The sequence below is a fragment of the Podarcis pityusensis genome (genome assembly GCF_964106645.2).
Source record: "Podarcis pityusensis genome assembly, chromosome: 9".
NCBI classification, from domain to species: domain Eukaryota; kingdom Metazoa; phylum Chordata; class Lepidosauria; order Squamata; family Lacertidae; genus Podarcis; species Podarcis pityusensis.
Window position 1 is genome coordinate 16057873 of NC_138034.1, and position 18341 is coordinate 16076213.

An 18341-nucleotide genomic window follows, 5' to 3' on the forward strand; every position below is an offset into this window, starting at 1 on the left:
TTACTTTTTAAATATGTTTCCAAGTTATGCTTAGTGTCCAGGCAGTGCTTTTAATGCTGCCCTTTAAGTAGAAGGAAACACAGTGCATTAACTTGTCTTTTTTCCATCTCCTTTTGCTTTGGTCCCTCTGTTCCAGTTCTCTCTCTATAGGGTTTCTTCTGGCATATGGTAGTCCCTAACCCTAACCCTTTCATCTACAGAAAAAGAGCAGTACAGTCAATTTGCATCTTATGCATGGGTTACCTTCTGGGGATAGTGTTTAAAGCCGAAATCATGCATAGTCAAAACAACCCTTTAAAAACCAAAAAGTGATACGTAAAAAACATAGTACAGCACTTACCAGTGCTTTTAAGCTCTCAGGCATGCTTAGTGAACTCTGGGAAGCTCTTGCAGGATCTTTTGGGGCCATCCAAGATCTCATGAGAGCTTCCCAGAGCCTTCATGTGAACCTCCCAGAACTTGGTAAGCAAGTCTGGGAGCTTAAAAGCTCTTTTCCACACTGGGAAAACCCAGTACAGAATGAGCTTGTAAGCTGTCTTCCCTCCATGCATTTAATTTGTGTGATTTCAACTGGCTAGCCTTCAGCTGTGTAAAGTTGCGAGTTGAGTGTACTTTCTGTCCTCAAAATGCAATTAATCCAGGAGATCTTGTAACAGCAAAGCCTTCCCTTCCCTTTGCTGGGCAGCAAAGAGCCTCAGGATAGGCAATTATTTCCCTCTTAGCATGGCAAGACCCAGAATAGACGGTTGGGATTCCTCCTCCTTTGGCCCAAGGTAGTGCTCACAGCATTTCATTTATTTATATACCGCTTGACTGTAAGTGGTTTACAGAAAATAAAACAAACATTAACATGGTAGTAAAAGTTGAAAACAGGTATTTTTAAAAATTGAAAATGTAATTACAACCAACAGTTAAGCTGAAAGCAGATTAAAACACGCGTCAACTTCTGTGCATCTGGAAAGACTTTCTTGAACAAAAATGTTTTTAGCAGGTGCTGAAAAAAGTACAGTGAAGGCACCTACCTGATGTCAGTAAGCAGGGAGTTCAGTTTCCCCTTCTTATTTTTTTATCTAATCCTGACCCCACTTAGCACCTACCCACATGATGCTGACTGTATGGCTCATGTCGGCTACATTTTCAGACTAACAAGAGTTTTCAGCTTGGACTAAAGTCTGTACTATTTTCTATGTGTAAACAGTAAACAGTGCAGGTAAGATGAATGTTTTCAGTAACTTCATGCAGTAAACTGCTAGTAAGGACAAGCCCTAGGATGACACCTTTCAAAATGCCCATAATGGGGCAGCAGCACATTGAATATGAATCAGTAGCGTTGTTGTATTCTTATATTACCTTATTTCCCCTTTGCATCTGCTGAAACACGCTTGCCTTTTTTGAGTGTCATGGTTCATTAGGCTGACATTTTCAGTGAACTGTCAAAGCTCCATTTATCATATGCTGAATGTCATTAGCATGTACCTCTTTAATCTTTTTTGTCTAGCTTCTGAAAACAATCTGCTCAACAAACGTCTGAAGCTTGATTATGAAGAAATCACCCCATGCCTCAAAGAGGTAACGTTGGTCTGGGAAAAAATGTTGAGTACGCCAGGAAGGTCAAAGGTGAAGTTTGATATGGAAAAAATACATTCTGCTGTTGGAAAAGGTAAGTGTACTGAATTATTGCAGACATGCGCACACATTCTTGGAAAGTAAACTATCAGAACACCTATTTAAATAATGCGTGTAATGTATTATATGAATATGGCTGCATTTCATGAGTCTGCAAGTGCTTGGGGTTCATTCACTCTCAGTGCTCACGGAATAGACTTCGAAAACTTGGAGGTTGTCATGGACAGAGCCACAAAGGAATTGCGAGTAAATCGGGAAGTCCCAATTTTGAATCATGCCTCTGTCACGAGCAAGACACACACTCTCAGTCCTAGTCAGCACCGTCTGCAATATGGGGAATAACTGCAAACAGATGGAAACGAATGGAAATGCTGTGCATTTGCATATAGAAATCAGGATTAATTATTCAGGATCTTCTTCAGGAAGTTAAAATGGGATCAGTGATTTGATCTAAAGTAGGGATGTGGAATCTCTGGTTCTCCAGATGTTGCTGAACACCAGCTAAGGTTGATTGGAACTGGAGTGAGACAACCAAAAGTCCCCATTACTGCTGGTTTTATAGATTATATTCCCATTTCTGACATAGCCCCATAACATACTTTTTTATTTTAAACATCCAGATGGACAATTCTTATTTATTTTAAATATTTATAAGCCGTCTTTTTGAATAAAATTATCTGAAGACTATAATGACAGTGTTAGCAGTGAGGGAAAGGTAAAAGGTATTCCTTTTTTTTTTTTTGGTAAAGTTATTTTCTGTGTACAGTTTTAGGTCACAGTCTTATACCCACTTATCTATTGAACGCATTGGTACTTCCATCTTGCTAGGCATGTATAAGATTGTGCTGTTGGTTTAGTTTTCTAGGGGAAATTCTTTGAAGTACCTTGCCTTTTGTATCCCACACATAGTCTGAGAAGCTGGATTTTTTTGTTCCTGCTATGATTGCTACAACCGTGCCAACAAAACTAGTCAGTATCCTCTCCCCAGCCAGCAGTAAATGTGTGTGCATTTTAAAAGTAAATATAAGAACTGTACAATTCCCATTGACAAAGAACCTAGTGACTGTGATCCTCCACTGCCAGTAATGATATCGCTCCCAGGAGAAATCTCCAATTAGGTTGCTTTAATGTCAGTGGTGCTGGCACCGGTAAGCTGTGTTTTTCTGTTCACTTCTCCCCATCTCTTTTTCTCAGTGAGGATAAATGGGATGGAGCAGCAGACACCTTCATTTGGGAACTATGCCTCAGTGGGGTGACATACTGTTGAGCAAAAACATAAAGGGTGTGCTTCATTCGCATTCCTCACCCCTCAAATTGTGCCTACCTTTCAGTGAATTTTTCACACTACTGTATGCAGAAATTTGTGGAGCGAGGACTGACTCAATGATGACTTTAGAAGAGGGAAGAGAGAGAACATCTCAGCACCCCTTCTACATCCATTAACAGGTGTTCTAAGCATCATTGGAAGAAAGCAGTATCTCTTCCATTAACTTCTTTCCTTCCTAATCATAACAGGCAGTGGGAGATAGTATATTCACCCTACTTAGTCCTTGGTGATTTGAGAAAAGAGGGATTGTCTACCTCAAGATCCCCACCCTGCCTTGAACTTTAGCTCTACCACCACCACTTGGCGTTTAGTACTGCTCTTGACGATTTGGCCCACACGTAGGCTTTAGTAGATAATTTGTGTGAGTTAAGGTGCAAATTATTGGATACTGTAGTTGAGACAGATGGCTGGTACAGTGATAAATAGTATGTGGGGGTTCCCCCATTCAAATTAATTATTTTCTTTTCCTTTTCCTTTTTTTGGAAAGGAGTTCCTCGCCATCACCGGGGTGAGATCTGGAAGTTTTTAGCAGAACAATACCAGCTTAAGCCTCAGTTTGCAAATAAACAGCAACCAAAGGATACACCTTACAAAGAACTCCTAAAGCAGCTAACCTCTCAGCAGCATGCAATACTTATTGACCTAGGTAAGTCTACAAAAAAGAATAATAACCCTGACATAATACTTAGCATTTTGTGTTCTGCTGAGAAGGTATACTTTTAAAGTCATGATTTTATTTAAAAGCTACTGTTCTGTTCAAGTCTATATGCATTGATGAACTCCCTAGGTTGGAGACAATGCCTGGTGCTCAAAAGTATTCTACTTGCACAACGTGGGGTGTTCAACCTCATGTTTCTTTTTAAAGGGCAGATTAAAAAGCAGAATGTGGGTCTAGGTCTCATGACTGCAGAGGAGAAATTTGAAAACATAAACAGATATATGATACCTGCATCACATGGGGTTGGACTAGAATACCCTTGGTGTCCGTTCCAACACTACAATTCTATGATTCTAAAGATTCAGAAATTCAAAGGGTTTGAGTGGCATTGGGAGTAGGTCTGCTGCATATAGTTTCCCTCCAGCGAATCTACTGGTCCCCAAAGAAGCGCTTATAAAAGCATGTAAGGCAACCCATGATTTGCCCCGGGGGTTGTGTTCCAGGTCATCACATGTGACAGTGGAGTGCACATAAGCCCTTCCCCTTTTCTGACCACTTCCATGTCATCACAGTGTGCATCAATTGAACTCACATAAATCGGTTGTTTCCTGTATAACATAACTTAAAATCTCTTAAGTAAGTTCTAAAATTCTAAATAACTGTCTAAATATGCATCTGTTTAAAAATGCTGTCTAAATATGCACCTGTTTGTTCCAATGCTGTGTGAATGATTATAAAACTCGGAAGAATAGTTCCTGACCACTCAAGCAGTAAGACACAGTGTATAAAGTCTAAAGGTAAAGGGACCCCTGACCATTAGGTCCAGTCGTGGCCGACTCTGGGGTTGCGGCACTCATCTCGCTTTATTGGCCAGGGAGCCAGCGTACAGCTTCTGGGTCATATGGCCAGCCTGACTAAGCCGCTTCTGGCAAACCAGAGCAGTGCACGGAATGTTTACCTTCCTGCTGGAGCAGTACCTATTTATCTACTTGCACTTATGACGTGCTTTCTAACTGCTAGGTTGGCAGGAGCTGGGACCGAGCAGTGGGAGCTCACCCCGTCGCATATTTTACTCTGTATAAACTAATACAGATAAAATGTCAGTGTAATGAAACAGCTTCTGAATATAATGATAAAATGCACTGTATCTTCTGCACTTTATGTGCCTCCTACACTTCACGTTAGTGGGGACTTTTTCTCCATTCCCCACAGAATATAAATGGCAACAGCCCAAGATTAGCAAGGTACATAAACACATTGCTGTGAGTTTCCAGTGTCTCACTACAAAAATGAAAATCTCTTATTTAGGAAAAAAATGGGTTTTTAAACAAAATATACACAATACTAAAAATGTATGGATCTTTCGTTATCCAACATCACATCAGATTGTATCAGAATGTTAGAGTATTTCAAGTTAAGACATGTTGAACTGTCAGTAAGCAGTGGTTAAAAGGTTTCTTTTTTAAAAAAAGAAGAAGCATGTATTGATATTATAGCTATACATTTAAATTAGATTATATACATATTGGCTGGTTTGTATTCAGAGGTAGTTTAGCAGCTTTTTAGAATAAAAAACATAATTAGTATTTGCTAATATTTGAAGCTAAATGTTTAGATCACTTCATTTGAATGTTGTATTGGATTGTGCCTGCTTTCTGCTGTAGCTGTATCTTTTAGCTGAGTCACACATACTTTTGCTTGTTTCTTAAGCCTCTTTCTGTGAAAACAAAGCCTATGCTTGAAATGTTTTGGGAACATTTTCTCCTTGCATTGCATAGTACTGGAAGAGTGGCTTAGGAGCCTGTGCAAATTGCCTTTCACCACAGTTAATTCAGCCAGCTTCCATGTGAGTTTTAAGATCAGACACAGCAGATTGCTGCCTTAATCCATATCCTTCCAAGGAAAGGTGTATTCCTTTCCTGTCATCAGTTATCATGTAATAAGAAAGAAAGGGGGAAATATTAAGTACTCTTCTTGTTCATTCTTATTATTATGTCTTTTTCCATTTTGGATATCTATTCCCTTTCCTAGTTAGCTCATGCTTTCAAAGTGACTCTGTTGAGCAGGACTTTCTGCCAAACAGGAGACATTGAATAGAACTGTTCAGCGTGTGTTGGAACAACTCCTACTTTGGGCAGGGAGGTAGCTGCTGCAATACAAGCTGCTCTTCCAGTTGGGAAGCAAAGCACGCTACATCTGCAGAAACACTCGGTTTCCTGCCAGCCTGGGCAGTGAGCAGCCAGACCCAGAAATCAAACAGTCTCTTCCTAGTATACAGCGTGCAGAGCACTAATCTGTTTGCAGGAAGACTTAGCTTCGGGCTTTGTCTTTGTTTTTGAAATAAGAGAGCCCTGATAGCATCTGGCAAGGCAACACACCTCCCATAGATGCAATGTTCCGGAAATTAAAGGGTGGGGTGAGATTTAACAAGTGTGAAGCTACGAAAGACTGCTTTAGCTGCACTTGAAAGGATGTGGGGGATGCAGGAATAAACCTACCTTGAGTGTATTTTAATTTGGAAGAAAAGAAAAACTGGTTGTTTTTCTTCCTCTCTTTCAGAGTAGCAAACATTTTCTTCCCAATCCTCATGGAACATCTACATGGATCCCCAATCTGATTTTTGATCCCAATTTGTAAATCTGGATCAGATCCATTTCAGGCCCATTCTGACCAGGAGCCAGATCACAATCTGGAAATTGCAAATCTTCAGAAATACCATTTGCATTGTGAACCCAAATCAGCTCTAACTTTCTTGTTTTTTCACACAGGGGCATGACATTTTCAGTCATGGTGGTCCCTACAGAGGGGATCAGTCCTGAAAAGTTTCAGATGGGTAGCTCAAGTGGTTTTCATGATAGCCAACTTTAAAGTTTAACATATTTTCAGATTAAAATGGACATAACATTTTTGTTTTTTCACATGAAATTTGAAAACATGGTAGCCCTTACAGAGGATTAACCCTTCAAAATTTGACTAACTTCAGTGGTTTTCATGTTAGCCACCTTTAAATTAAAAGACTGAGTGTGCCATGATTCCAATTCTCATGCTCCTTGTGTTTATCCTGTTCCTGCCATCAATATTTCAAAAACATTCAAGGTATTTTATTTAATTAGGTGTGAGGTAATGGGCATGAGCAGGCAACATTAGGCACTGGCAGGCTTGCAGGGAGGGGGATAATACAGGTACAGGAGTCTTTTAAGGGGCAGATTGCCAGCAATGAGAAACACACAACACATTCATAGGAGTCACAGAAGAGACCCTGTCATATAGAGTGCAAAGTCTATATTGGATTTAAATCGTTCAAACTATAGCAGGCTTCCTCAGCCTCAGCCCTCCAGATGTTTTTGGCCTACAACTCCCATGATCCCTTGCTAGCAGGACCCAGTGGTCAGGGATGCTGGGAATTGTAGTATCAAAACATCTGGAGGGCCGAGGTTGTGGAAGCCTGATCTATAGTATCAAAGCAATTAGACTTTATAGTTTATTAGATAAGTGGCCTAACAAAATTGTTTGCTTCACAGGAAAACACGGCATGTTTGCTTTATTAATATTTGTGTTGCTAACCCCAATTTTTAATTTTCACAGGCCGCACCTTTCCGACGCATCCATATTTCTCAGCCCAGCTTGGAGCTGGGCAGCTGTCACTTTACAATATCTTGAAGGCCTATTCCCTCTTGGATCCAGAAGTCGGCTATTGCCAAGGCCTCAGCTTTGTAGCCGGTGTGCTGTTGCTTCATATGAGTGAAGAAGAGGCCTTCAAGATGCTCAAGTTCCTTATGTTTGACATGGGCCTGAGGAAGCAGTATCGGCCTGACATGACAATTTTACAGGTTGGAGCTCCAGCTTGCATTTATTTTATTTTTATATTTTAAAAAATGCAACGATGTAAGAATTATATATTGCGTTTCCACCCTATGTTCATAAAAATGAAGCACAATACGTGAAACACTTGTGAATTTTTATTACCTGTGTATTCAGAAAGATTGAATGAGAAGGGTGCCAAATGGGAACATTGTCAGCTGTGTATCTGCTGAAGCTGGGGCACAATTTTGGAGTGTGTTAGCAGGTCAATAGGCTGCCAGTGGCTGTGTGCAAATAGATTTAAGAGGTTTTCCTCAGAGAAAACAAAAGTATCCTTTAATAAGATTGTGAAGATCTCCAAATCACAGTATTTTTAGCTGGCATAAAAAGGGGAAGAAGGATAGTTTTCATTTCCGAATACAATGTAGAAGGCCAATACAAAATAGCTTCAGTTTTCTTTTTCTTTTTCTCAGTTGTGTGAATGCTAATTTGTGGATATGAAAATTTTAGTTTGCTTCCTGGAAAGTATACTTAGGATCACAATTTCAACTGAATGCACCAGGACTTACATTCATATAAATGTGCATTTGGACCATCACATAAAGGTCCCAGGGAAAAATCCTTTAAACATTTTGTCTAGTTTAACCACCTTTATTTTTATTTGCCTGTGCAGATCCAGATGTATCAACTTTCTCGACTTCTTCATGATTACCATAGAGATCTCTACAATCATTTTGAAGCACATGAAATTGGACCTAGTCTGTATGCTGCCCCCTGGTTTCTTACCATGTTTGCCTCTCAATTTCCCCTGGGGTTTGTGGCTAGAGTGTTTGGTAAGTCACGATAAATGTTAAGGATACCTAGGATCCATTAAATATATTATTTGTTTGAAATTCAGGAAGTTTTTTTTCCTAACAGTATGAGCCAATCAGCTAATAGGATATGAATGATTTTCTTAAGATTGTATGGACAAGAATGTGGAGACAGAGAGACCATAGCAAATGCAGATGCTTGCGTTCCACCATGTCAAATGCTTTATCTTTGTTTGTAAACAGAGGACTAGGTCTTTCATGACAGTAACCACACTTTCTGACAAATAGGCAATTGGTTAAAATGGGACAAAATCATTTTTAAATGTGTCATATTCTATGGACAGTCCCACCAAAGCATTGTGAATTTTGCTTAGGCTGTTAGTAATTTGGGACAGTATTCGGATTTGACTGAACTGCATCTTACTAACCTAAGTTCCATGGTTGACAAAAATTTGATGGAGGCCCTAATCTCTGCCTAAACCTATTGATTGCATCATACCTTAGTATGGAATCAAGTTGACATTCCAAATATAACATGTTGAAATTATAATCCAACATTCCTCTTCACAGTCATGCATAATAAAAAAATATGATCTTTGGCATTACTTATCAATGTCTTGCTTGAATGCACATAAACTAAAACATATGCTATCTGTATATATCCCACCCTATATGTTTCCAAATGTAGAGTGGTTGTTTTTAATTATTGTGCATTTTTTCTGTTTCATTTCCCTTCTTGCAGAGAAACACAGGCAACTTGTTAAAAAAGCAAATACACTTGAAAGGCACTGTACATATGTAATGAAATATAGACAAGTAAAAGGGCTTTGTGGAACAAAGAATGAGACTAGTTAGGGAGGAGATATAACAAAAAAGCAAAACTTTGCTTGCTACACTGGAAGCAATGATTTGCAACAATACTTTGAAAGTTGCTCACAAAACTTTGTATAAGGAGAGCATTCTCTCTCTTTAAAATAATGAATTACAGCAGTGGATAGCCGTGTTACCTACTCTGTTGCACCAAAGACAACAAAGAATTATTTTTATGAAACTTTAGATGAAGAAGAAGAAAAGGAGAATTGCACACATTACTCCCTTTTCTTTTACATAAATATTTGAATCAGGGCCCTATTGGTTTAGCAGCTCACTCTTGTGGTTGTTATGCTAGAGTAGGTCTTTGGGGAACCCAGATATCAGATAAGGAAGTTCTAAGTTAAAAAATTGGCTGTGTGGACTAGAGGGCTGCATTGTGTGTTCAACCCCCCTCTGTTTTTTCTCTCTGCCTCTGTGAACTTTCAACACCCCCGTGTAGATATGAGGGTCCTATACAAAAAAGATGTATTCTCTTATTTGCTCAGCAATAGAAAAACAATGTTAACTCTTGTTTCCAGAGTGTATTTTTGAATCATGCTGACATTTGTTTGGATGTCTACATTACGTCGTTACTGGCTCACCACTCAGATCCAGCAAACCTTTGCCCTGGATATGTTCTTCAAACAATTGGCCTTTTGTTTAAATGTTTGATGTGTTGTACAGGGATCGACAAATTATGTGCGGCCCTGGTGACCAACCAAGAAATTTGTTGTCACGTGGATATCCTCCAGGGGAGTAGGGTCTTGATGTATATTTGAGATGTAGCACAAGGTCAGGGACAAGCAGAAGCTTCTCTGATTTTCTTCTTCAGTGTGAAACTGTAAGGGGCGGCAGAAGTCAGTGGGGTTTCTCTACCAGGCATCTAGAGCTCCAGCCCCATGGCAGGCAACCCTCCATGCCTGCACCATCCTTCTTAGTGGGTAAAGGGCAGAGGAGGTGTGTGTGCTTTCTGCACCTGCCTCTACTGTCCTTCCTCTGCTCAGAGCCAGGGAAAGTTGATGGAAGCATGCAGGGTTTCTTTGCTTCTCTCAGGGGGTCAGAGCACCACCCCACTGCCAGGCACAGAGACCAGGCATTGTGCTTGCACTGACCCTCTTCAGCTTGGAAGCGGAATTATGTTTTGGCTAAAACAAGTAACGGGTTCCATATTTGCATTGGAGAGTGGTGGAGAATCAGCTCTTCCCTTCTTCACCTCTAGCGTTGTGAAGAGGTCTTGGGCCTGTCTCCCTTGCCTGAGCCTGACTGACCCCTCTCTGTGGTAAGATCTTTGAGGAAGATTATAAAATGCCTCTGTTTTATACAGGAGCAAGACAGTTGGTATGTCTGCCACACTAACATAGTATAGGTCACCTTGAACTGATCTCTTATCTCCCCTACCCCCAGCTTCTTGCATAATCATTGCTCTTGGCTTAAATCGAAAATTAGTTTTGCTTGGCTATGCTTTCAGCATTATCTGCCCTAACTCTAGCATGTATTTTAATTTTAGTTTTCGTTTTTTCCTTCCGTGTGCTCTCTTAAATTTGGATGCCTTGCTGGAAATTAATTTTGTCCGACTTTATTTAAGTGAAAGACATATAAGCATCAAACCTTTTTTATAGATGGCAAATGATTGTAAAGTTAGACTGAAACTAACAGCTGTCAGTAGAATGCACATATGGTGTAAGTGGAAAGCAATGTAAGATATATGTCAGACAGAAAACTGTCCATTTCTTCTGTTGTTTCATTCAAATATGACTTTTGCTGCAGGATACATTGAACTGCTACATGCATTATTTTATCGGTATGTCACATATTGTTAGAAATCTTCAAATAGGAGAACTGGAATATAGCTGCCATTACCAGAACAATTATTGATACACAGTGGTACTTGAGCATTTGGTGGATTTCAAGCTGCTTAAAATTTTCATTATAATTTCTTCTTTGCCTTCTCCCCCCACCCACTCTTTCCCCCCCAGACATGCTGTTTCTCCAAGGATCAGAAGTTATATTTAAAGTGGCTTTAAGTTTGCTGGGAAGCCATAAGCCCTTAATTCTGCAACATGAAAACTTGGAAACTATAGTTGATTTCGTTAAATGTATTCTCCCAAATCTGGGTTTGGTACAGATGGAAAAAACCATAAACCAGGTATGAAGCTAGGTATTATCAGGAAGATGTAAATTGCAAAATTACTAGTAATTTATTGATGCCCCATTCAAGAAATGTATTTGTACTCAACCCACCCACCCACAACTGAATTGGCTTATACACTTGGAGAATGTAGATGTTCTTTGCAGAGAGCTAAAAAATATTTGTGGAGACTAGCCAGAATTGTTTGGGGGTAATATTATAGCTGGATTATATAGCTAGATTTCCTCCTGTGTTTTCATAGTGAGCATGGACAGTTTACTTGAACAATGGAAATGCTTTGGATGTTTGGCAATAGTAAAATATGTCCTGTGCACAAGAATCAAGGTTGAGTTTCCTCTCCACATAATATAATGCAGTATTTCCTGAAAGCAAGAAATTAAGCTAATGCTCTGCAAAATGGAAGCGAGGGAGAGAAAGTAATTAATGGCAAATAATATTTACTTGAGACTCCTAGCCATTCTACCAATTCTCATCATCTCCCTGACTGTCCATCCCTCCCTTCACCTCCCACCAGGTCCTACTTTGCAGCCAGCCTAATTCCATCAAATCCTTTGATGCTTCACTTCCTCACCACTCAGATTCCAAGGCCTTGGTATCCCTGCATGTCTGGCATTCCAGTTTTTGCCCCTCTTACCGTTCTTTCTAGAAATCTGTAGTAAGGCTTTCCCCAGTTCATTTCTATGACTCCTCCTTTCAGTGTATTGCACCATTCTACAATCTAAGTACGTTGCATTTGGTGAACTTGATGTTGTAGGTGTATAGTTCAGCCGTCTAATCTATACAACTCATAGCAAGATAGATGCGCTCTAAAATGTAGCCCCTTGGAAGAGCACTGTTGTCTGTGGTTTTACTATGTTTCGCATACCGTTGGTTATCTCTCTGGTGTGAATTAATATTCTAAAGAGAATATTACAGAGAGCCAGTGTGGTGTAGTGGTTAAGAGTGGTAGTCTCGTAATCTGGGGAACCGGGTTCGCGTCTCCGCTCCTCCACATGCAGCTGCTGGGTGACCTTGGGCCAGTCACACTTCTCTGAAGTCTCTCATCCTCACTCACCTCACAGAGTGTTTGTTGTGGGGGAGGAAGGGAAAGGAGAATGTTAGCCGCTTTGAGACTCCTGAAGGGGAGTGAAAGGCGGGATATCAAACCCAAACTCTTCTTATTCAGACGAACCCTTCTTGGCTTTCAAAAACCAATAGGATATTAGCCACTGGATGCCTTGACTTCCTTTGTAATCTTGAAATGCATCTGATAGCTTTTGGAGCTAACTTATTTGTTAGGCAGTTGGGTGTTTTGTGTTTTCAATGTTCCCTTAATTTTTACAAGACTTTATCTCAGTAGGCTCAGAACATTTTTGAACAAGTGTAATGAATGAATGAATGAATGAATGAATAGCATGATCTATAATGCGATCCTCTTAGCTGTGAAACTAGCTGTGAAATAACCTGAAATATCATGAGGGCATTCTCTCATGACAAAAATGCTTCTATATGATACTAAAGTAGTTGATAATACTTTTAGCTGGCCACCATGTTACTGGAGAGAGAGAAAAAAGAAAAAGGTTCAGAGACAGCAAAAATGAAACTCTGATAGACAATAAATTTTGCTTGGGAATAATGTTTGGATTATCTGACACCCCAATTTCTTATAGACAGTGAGCCAAACAGCATCTTATACAGAATATGCATGCAGTAGGTTTTCTGGTTGTTGTTTTCTTTTTTAAAAAATTCAAGGCACTCTTCCATTTTACGTATGTACTAGGTATTTGAGATGGATATTGCCAAACAGCTGCAAGCTTATGAAGTTGAATATCATGTGCTTCAAGATGAATTGATAGATTCTTCTCTCAATGACAATCAAAGGATGGATAAATTGGAAAAAGCCAACACCAATTTACGTAAACAAAACTTTGACCTCCTTGAGGAGCTGCAGGTACTGATTGCACATTATACAATATACATTAAATATAGCTCAGTGGCTCGTTTATTTACAGCTGGATGCATCAGTAATCAGTGAGTTTTTGTATTTGAAAAACATTTGCACATCTAGTTTCTGGAACCCCTCTTGGTGGAAAATCAGATGGCTATGGGATTTGATTATCATTTAAAAAATAAAAGTCCTGAAATACCTAGTGGATTTGTCATCTCTCTCTCACTGGGATATCTTGTACAGGAGCATAACTACATCGTGCTTTTAAATACTAGGTATCTGTATCATGGGGATACAGGCAATTGCTAAGCAGAAAAAAAGATGAGATGAAGGAAGTAAATAAATTTATGAGCTGCTTAGCCAGCACAGCAACTGTTATGCACTATATGACATCAACAGAAATTGCTTAAATAGCGCAACTGTTGCTCTCCAAGGTCTACACAAACACACACTGTTTCCCATTTGGTTTTGGTTTTGTTTTGTGCATGTGGTTTTCCCCCCATTGGGATCAAAATTGGGAACTAAAAAGATGGAAAGAATAGAAATCATCCAGGTTCATGCTTCCCAGGTCAAAGCTTGCTAAAGAGGCGAAAAGCCAATTTCACAGTCTTTGGCAGGTTGTTACGGGGGTTTTTTTTGTTTGTTATATGTTTGGTCTGAATCATGATTCATGTTTCCTTACCTCAGCATCAGTGAGGCTCATGCTAGATAGATGTAGCTCTGGATTAACAATGCTATTCTTAATTAAAATGCCTTGGTTAATAAATTTACACATGAATTAGTCAATTCATGACATAGATTTATTGGCTTTCAGTTTTTCTACTCAGTATTATGTTGTAGGCTTAAGTCATTCTGGAGCTTAAGTAAACAAGATTTGGAAGGAATGTGGAGAATATATCATACACAAAATTTAATTCATTATTAAGTAGCAGAGTGGTCTTTTTCCCCCAGTGGTGGCTGTGGAGAAGTTTAGTCGTTACACTGTTGGCAGGAATCTTCCCTGCACCAAACATTGATGTCCACATTTGTCCCACGTTCTTTTTTTATCTAGATGCAGTCCAATTCTACTCTATCCTTAAGCACTAAAAAAAGCCATGAGGGAAACAAGCTTTCTTCATTGCCCCAGTATAGGCTCAATTTCATTTTGTGTAGAAAGATGAAACTCCAAAACTGGCTGTAAGTTAAGTATGCCAGTAATTTGGATTGCTGTACTGTATTTATGGGATGCGGGTGGCGCTGTTGGTTAAACCACAGAGCCTAGGACTTGCCAGTCAGAAGGTCAGCGGCTCGAATCCCCGCGACGGGGTGAGTTCCTGTTACTCGGTCCCTGCTCCTGCCAACCTAGCAGTTCGAAAGCATGTCAAAGTGCAAGTAGATAAATAGGTACCACTCTGGCGGGAAGGTAAAAGGTGTTTCTGTGCGCTGCTTTGGTTTGCCAGAAGCGGCTTAGTCATGCTGGCCATATGACCCGGAAGCTGTACACCGGCTCCCTCGGCCAATAAAGCGAGAGGAGTGCCGCAACCCCAGAGTCGGTCACGACTGGACCTAATGGTCAGGGGTCCCTTTACCTTTACCTTTTACTGTATTTATTGTTCTGCACATGTGAATTTCAGCTGGCTTCACATAAGAGGAATAGAAAGGTGTGCTGAGGGAGCAGTCTGCGTGTTCTTACTTGTTTTCCTCACAAGCAATCTGTATATGTTTCTTGTTTGTCCCTTAAGATGGCAAATGGAAAGATCCAAAACCTAGAAGCCATGGTTGATGCTTTGCTCAACAATGAAAGCAAGCTGAGGCAGACAATTCTCACTCTAGAACTGGAGAGGAAAGCACTGCTGGAAACGGTAAAGGAGATGCACATACATTCAGCAAGCCCCAGTGGAAAGCCTCTGCTTACCAGGCAAGAACATATGGATTCTGCTAACTGACAGCTGCAGACATAATGGAGGAGGCAAGTTCAACACAGATAAGAAGGGAAGAAACGTTTTCTGAAGTCGCTATCTTTCAGAGGTGTCCTTTGTATTGTTCACGCCTTAACTTTGAGCGAAACAAAGACTTTGCACAAAAGAGATGCATGTTTTACTAACGGAGGAAAGTCTTGCTTGTTCATATCTACAATTCTTTTGAATTAAGCATATATGCAATGCAACAAGCAGAAGGACCTTTATGCTGCCTTGTTCTTTTGCTTTTGACTGACATTTCCACTCCACTGTAAAGGTTTGCTGTCCCAAACTCTGCAGCAAGTGCTTCTCTACCCAAGGGCTTCATGTTGCTTACAAACTAAGCATTTTTAAAACTCTACTTTTAAACACTGTGTGCTGCAAAGGTGCTGGAGAATTACAGCGCTAGGAGTTCCTGCAGCGATTCCTTCTCCCTGTTTGAGGGGCTACATTATTCATCTGCAATTGGACTTAGTAAGTTTGTGGCACTTACCCCTCTGCCTGAAGTTGGAGTGGATTCCATTTATTCACATTGTGTTTTTAAATCCCTTTTGTTGCCTTAAGACATCAGTTTAGTGAACCCAGTAAGTCAAATTTCACCATATGCATTTTGAGATTGTTATCTGTTGTTACAAATCTGATGTCTTTTAATTACGGGGGTGTGTGTGTGTGTTTTATTTTTAAACATCCAACATTATAGCATGGTTTAATGCTCTGATGAAGTAGATGAAGTTCAGGATACTACTTTTTTCTTCTCTAAGGTGTGTTTTGACAGGTCTGAAGCTTTCATGTCATTTTGATGGATCATGCCTTAAAGTGTTGTTTTATTTATTTTTGAATTATTGTATGTTGCAAGCCTTTGGTTGCCAAATGGAAATCTTAATGACTGTCAGTTTTAATTTTAGAAGTTAATTGGACCCTCAACCCACTCTGATGAAATTTTGCTCTTCAAAACATTACCTTCTGAAATTGTGAGACTTCCAAGGGTTGGTTCTATGAAAGACACACTTAACAGTGCAATCCTACACATGTCCACTCAGAAATAAACCCCACTGGGTTCAATGGGATTTACTCCCAGGACAGCAGTGTTATACAGAGCAGCTGGCTTATTTGAAGTAGGAGTACAGTCTCTCATTAAAAATATATCCTTTTGTTCTTCATATAAACAAAAGCATTTTTAAGACCTTTAAAAGCACTTCAACTTTCAACTTCAGGTAGTGTATCACTATTCATCAGTAAGCAGTTCAATATATATTACAGAAAGTTCAATAGATAACACAAATTCATGTATGGGCATTTACTTTAACTAGTAATGTTACAATTGATAAACAAATTATGCATTAAGAAGTTTTTTTCTTCCTGCCAGCAGTGGTTGACAATAATTATTATATTGCACAGTGAATTTCCTGTCTAGATATAAGGTGAAATCCAGAAACATTAAGATCAATTGACTTCAATCGGATGTGGACCTCACATCAAACTTAAACCTATTTAATAGTCATTCCCTCTGGCAAGAAACCCTTAGACAGCATTCTGTGAGGGGTGCTAGAGAGACTTTTCAACACCCTTACCAAGCTAAATTTACAGGATTGTTTAAGAAACCATGATGGTTTAACTGGCATATAATTATTCTATGTTGTTCTTTAGATAAGCCCGAAGTATTGTTTATGTTGTATGAAAAGGTTAACACATTCCTTCATTTCTCACACCTCTCCAATTCACTGCATAGTTTTGCATCCTTAAACAAAAACAAACTCTTATTGATTATGTTGTGAGTCAGCGCTTTTTTCATTCACATTTTTACTTTTAAAATGATGGTTTCATTGTGGGTTCTTCAGAAATTTTATTATTTTTACTCTTAGCAGTGCCCAGCAATGATGTATTTGGACAAAGGCAATAACTGATATATAAGCTTTTTAACACTAAAACAAAAGAGCAATAAAAAGACTAACTAACCCAGCCAACTTCATATTGTGATGTTCAAAAATATAGAGTATCGGGTCTCCTGCAGTAGTCCTATGGGATTATTAAATACAAATATGAAGAACCAGTCGGCGGAGAAGGCTACAAGCCCATGGCACCTCTTGCTGAGACTGTCCAGAAAGCACAGTGGTGAGCCTTCCTCCACAGAGACTGCCACCAACACGATGACTTCTTCTCAACCAGTCAGTATCGCCTCCTCAGCTTAGTGTGGGACAATCACTGCTGTTAGCACTCAACAGCCTATTCCTCTGTGTGTGTCCATTTGCGAGTGTCCAGCCCTTATAAGGATTTTCAGTCCAGCCATTTTTACTTTCCAGATCTGATGGGAGTTCACTGGTTTGCACTGAAGCAATTGGGGACATCATAAGCAAGAGAAATATTGCTAATTAAGCTGCTAAATTGTACTTCAAATTCAAGGTGGGAACTGCCAAAGTTTTGCATGAGGATGGCTGTAGGTTAATTTGCCTAGCATTCTTTCAATACATCCGAGAGAGAGAATCTGAACTCAGGTCTTCTGAAACCATTTTTTCCCAAACAGAAATGGCCATTTTGCAATTATTTTTGCCACAGAGACTGTCAGGACTAAACGACGTTTCTGTGCGCTCTGACTTCCGTCACGGTGTCCCGTTGCGCCAGAAGTGGTTTAGTCATGCTGGCCACATGACCCGGAAAGCTTTCTGTGGACAAACACTGGCTCCCTCATCCTGAAGCAAGATGAGTGCTGCACCCCATAGTCGCCTTTGACTGGACTTTGACTGTCCAGGGGTCCTTTGCCTTTTTTACCGTACTAGGACTGGTGTTTTCCACAGCAAAAGTCCAAAGTTTGAATGACAAACACACTTTTTTTTTTTTTAAATGGGCATGACTGCATTGGAGAGCCATGGGCCACCAGATGTGTGTATGTGGAAATTTAACAATATGTGCCTCATTCATACTTCAGTGCTTAGGGAGATTTAAATGTACCTGCAGCAAACATGGTTGCTCTATAAAGTGTGTCGGTGACCACTTTGGAAAGCAGTAGCTTTCACTTTCAGCACACAGGTCAGTATTCTCCCTTCAGAAATATCTCCAAATCTGCTAAATTCCCATCTGATCTCATAATACAGCAGCTATATTATGATTTCCCCTTGCTTGTACAGAATTGTATAGACTTCTTGTTGTTTAGTCATTTAGTCGTGTCCGACTCTTCGTGACCCCATGGACCAGAGCACGCCAGGCACTTCTGTCTTCCACTGCCTCCCGCAGTTTGATCAAAATTGTATAGACTAT

General features: G+C 39.8%; 1 protein-coding gene across 5 annotated transcripts in view; it reads left to right on the forward strand.

The window, feature by feature from the left end:
* Positions 1-15981, forward strand: part of TBC1D1 (TBC1 domain family member 1) — a 77348-nt gene extending 61367 nt beyond the window's left edge. For all 5 annotated transcript variants that reach the window (XM_081019813.1, XM_081019815.1, XM_081019814.1 and 2 more), the window contains 7 exons: positions 1499-1660; positions 3441-3599; positions 7197-7441; positions 8086-8245; positions 11053-11222; positions 12985-13155; positions 14874-15981. In XM_081019813.1, the coding sequence (XP_080875939.1) occupies positions 1499-1660; positions 3441-3599; positions 7197-7441; positions 8086-8245; positions 11053-11222; positions 12985-13155; positions 14874-15077 (1271 nt within the window). In that variant the 3' untranslated portion in view covers positions 15078-15981. The remainder of the gene's footprint in view (positions 1-1498; positions 1661-3440; positions 3600-7196; positions 7442-8085; positions 8246-11052; positions 11223-12984; positions 13156-14873) is intronic.
* Positions 15982-18341: the final 2360 nt, after the last annotated feature.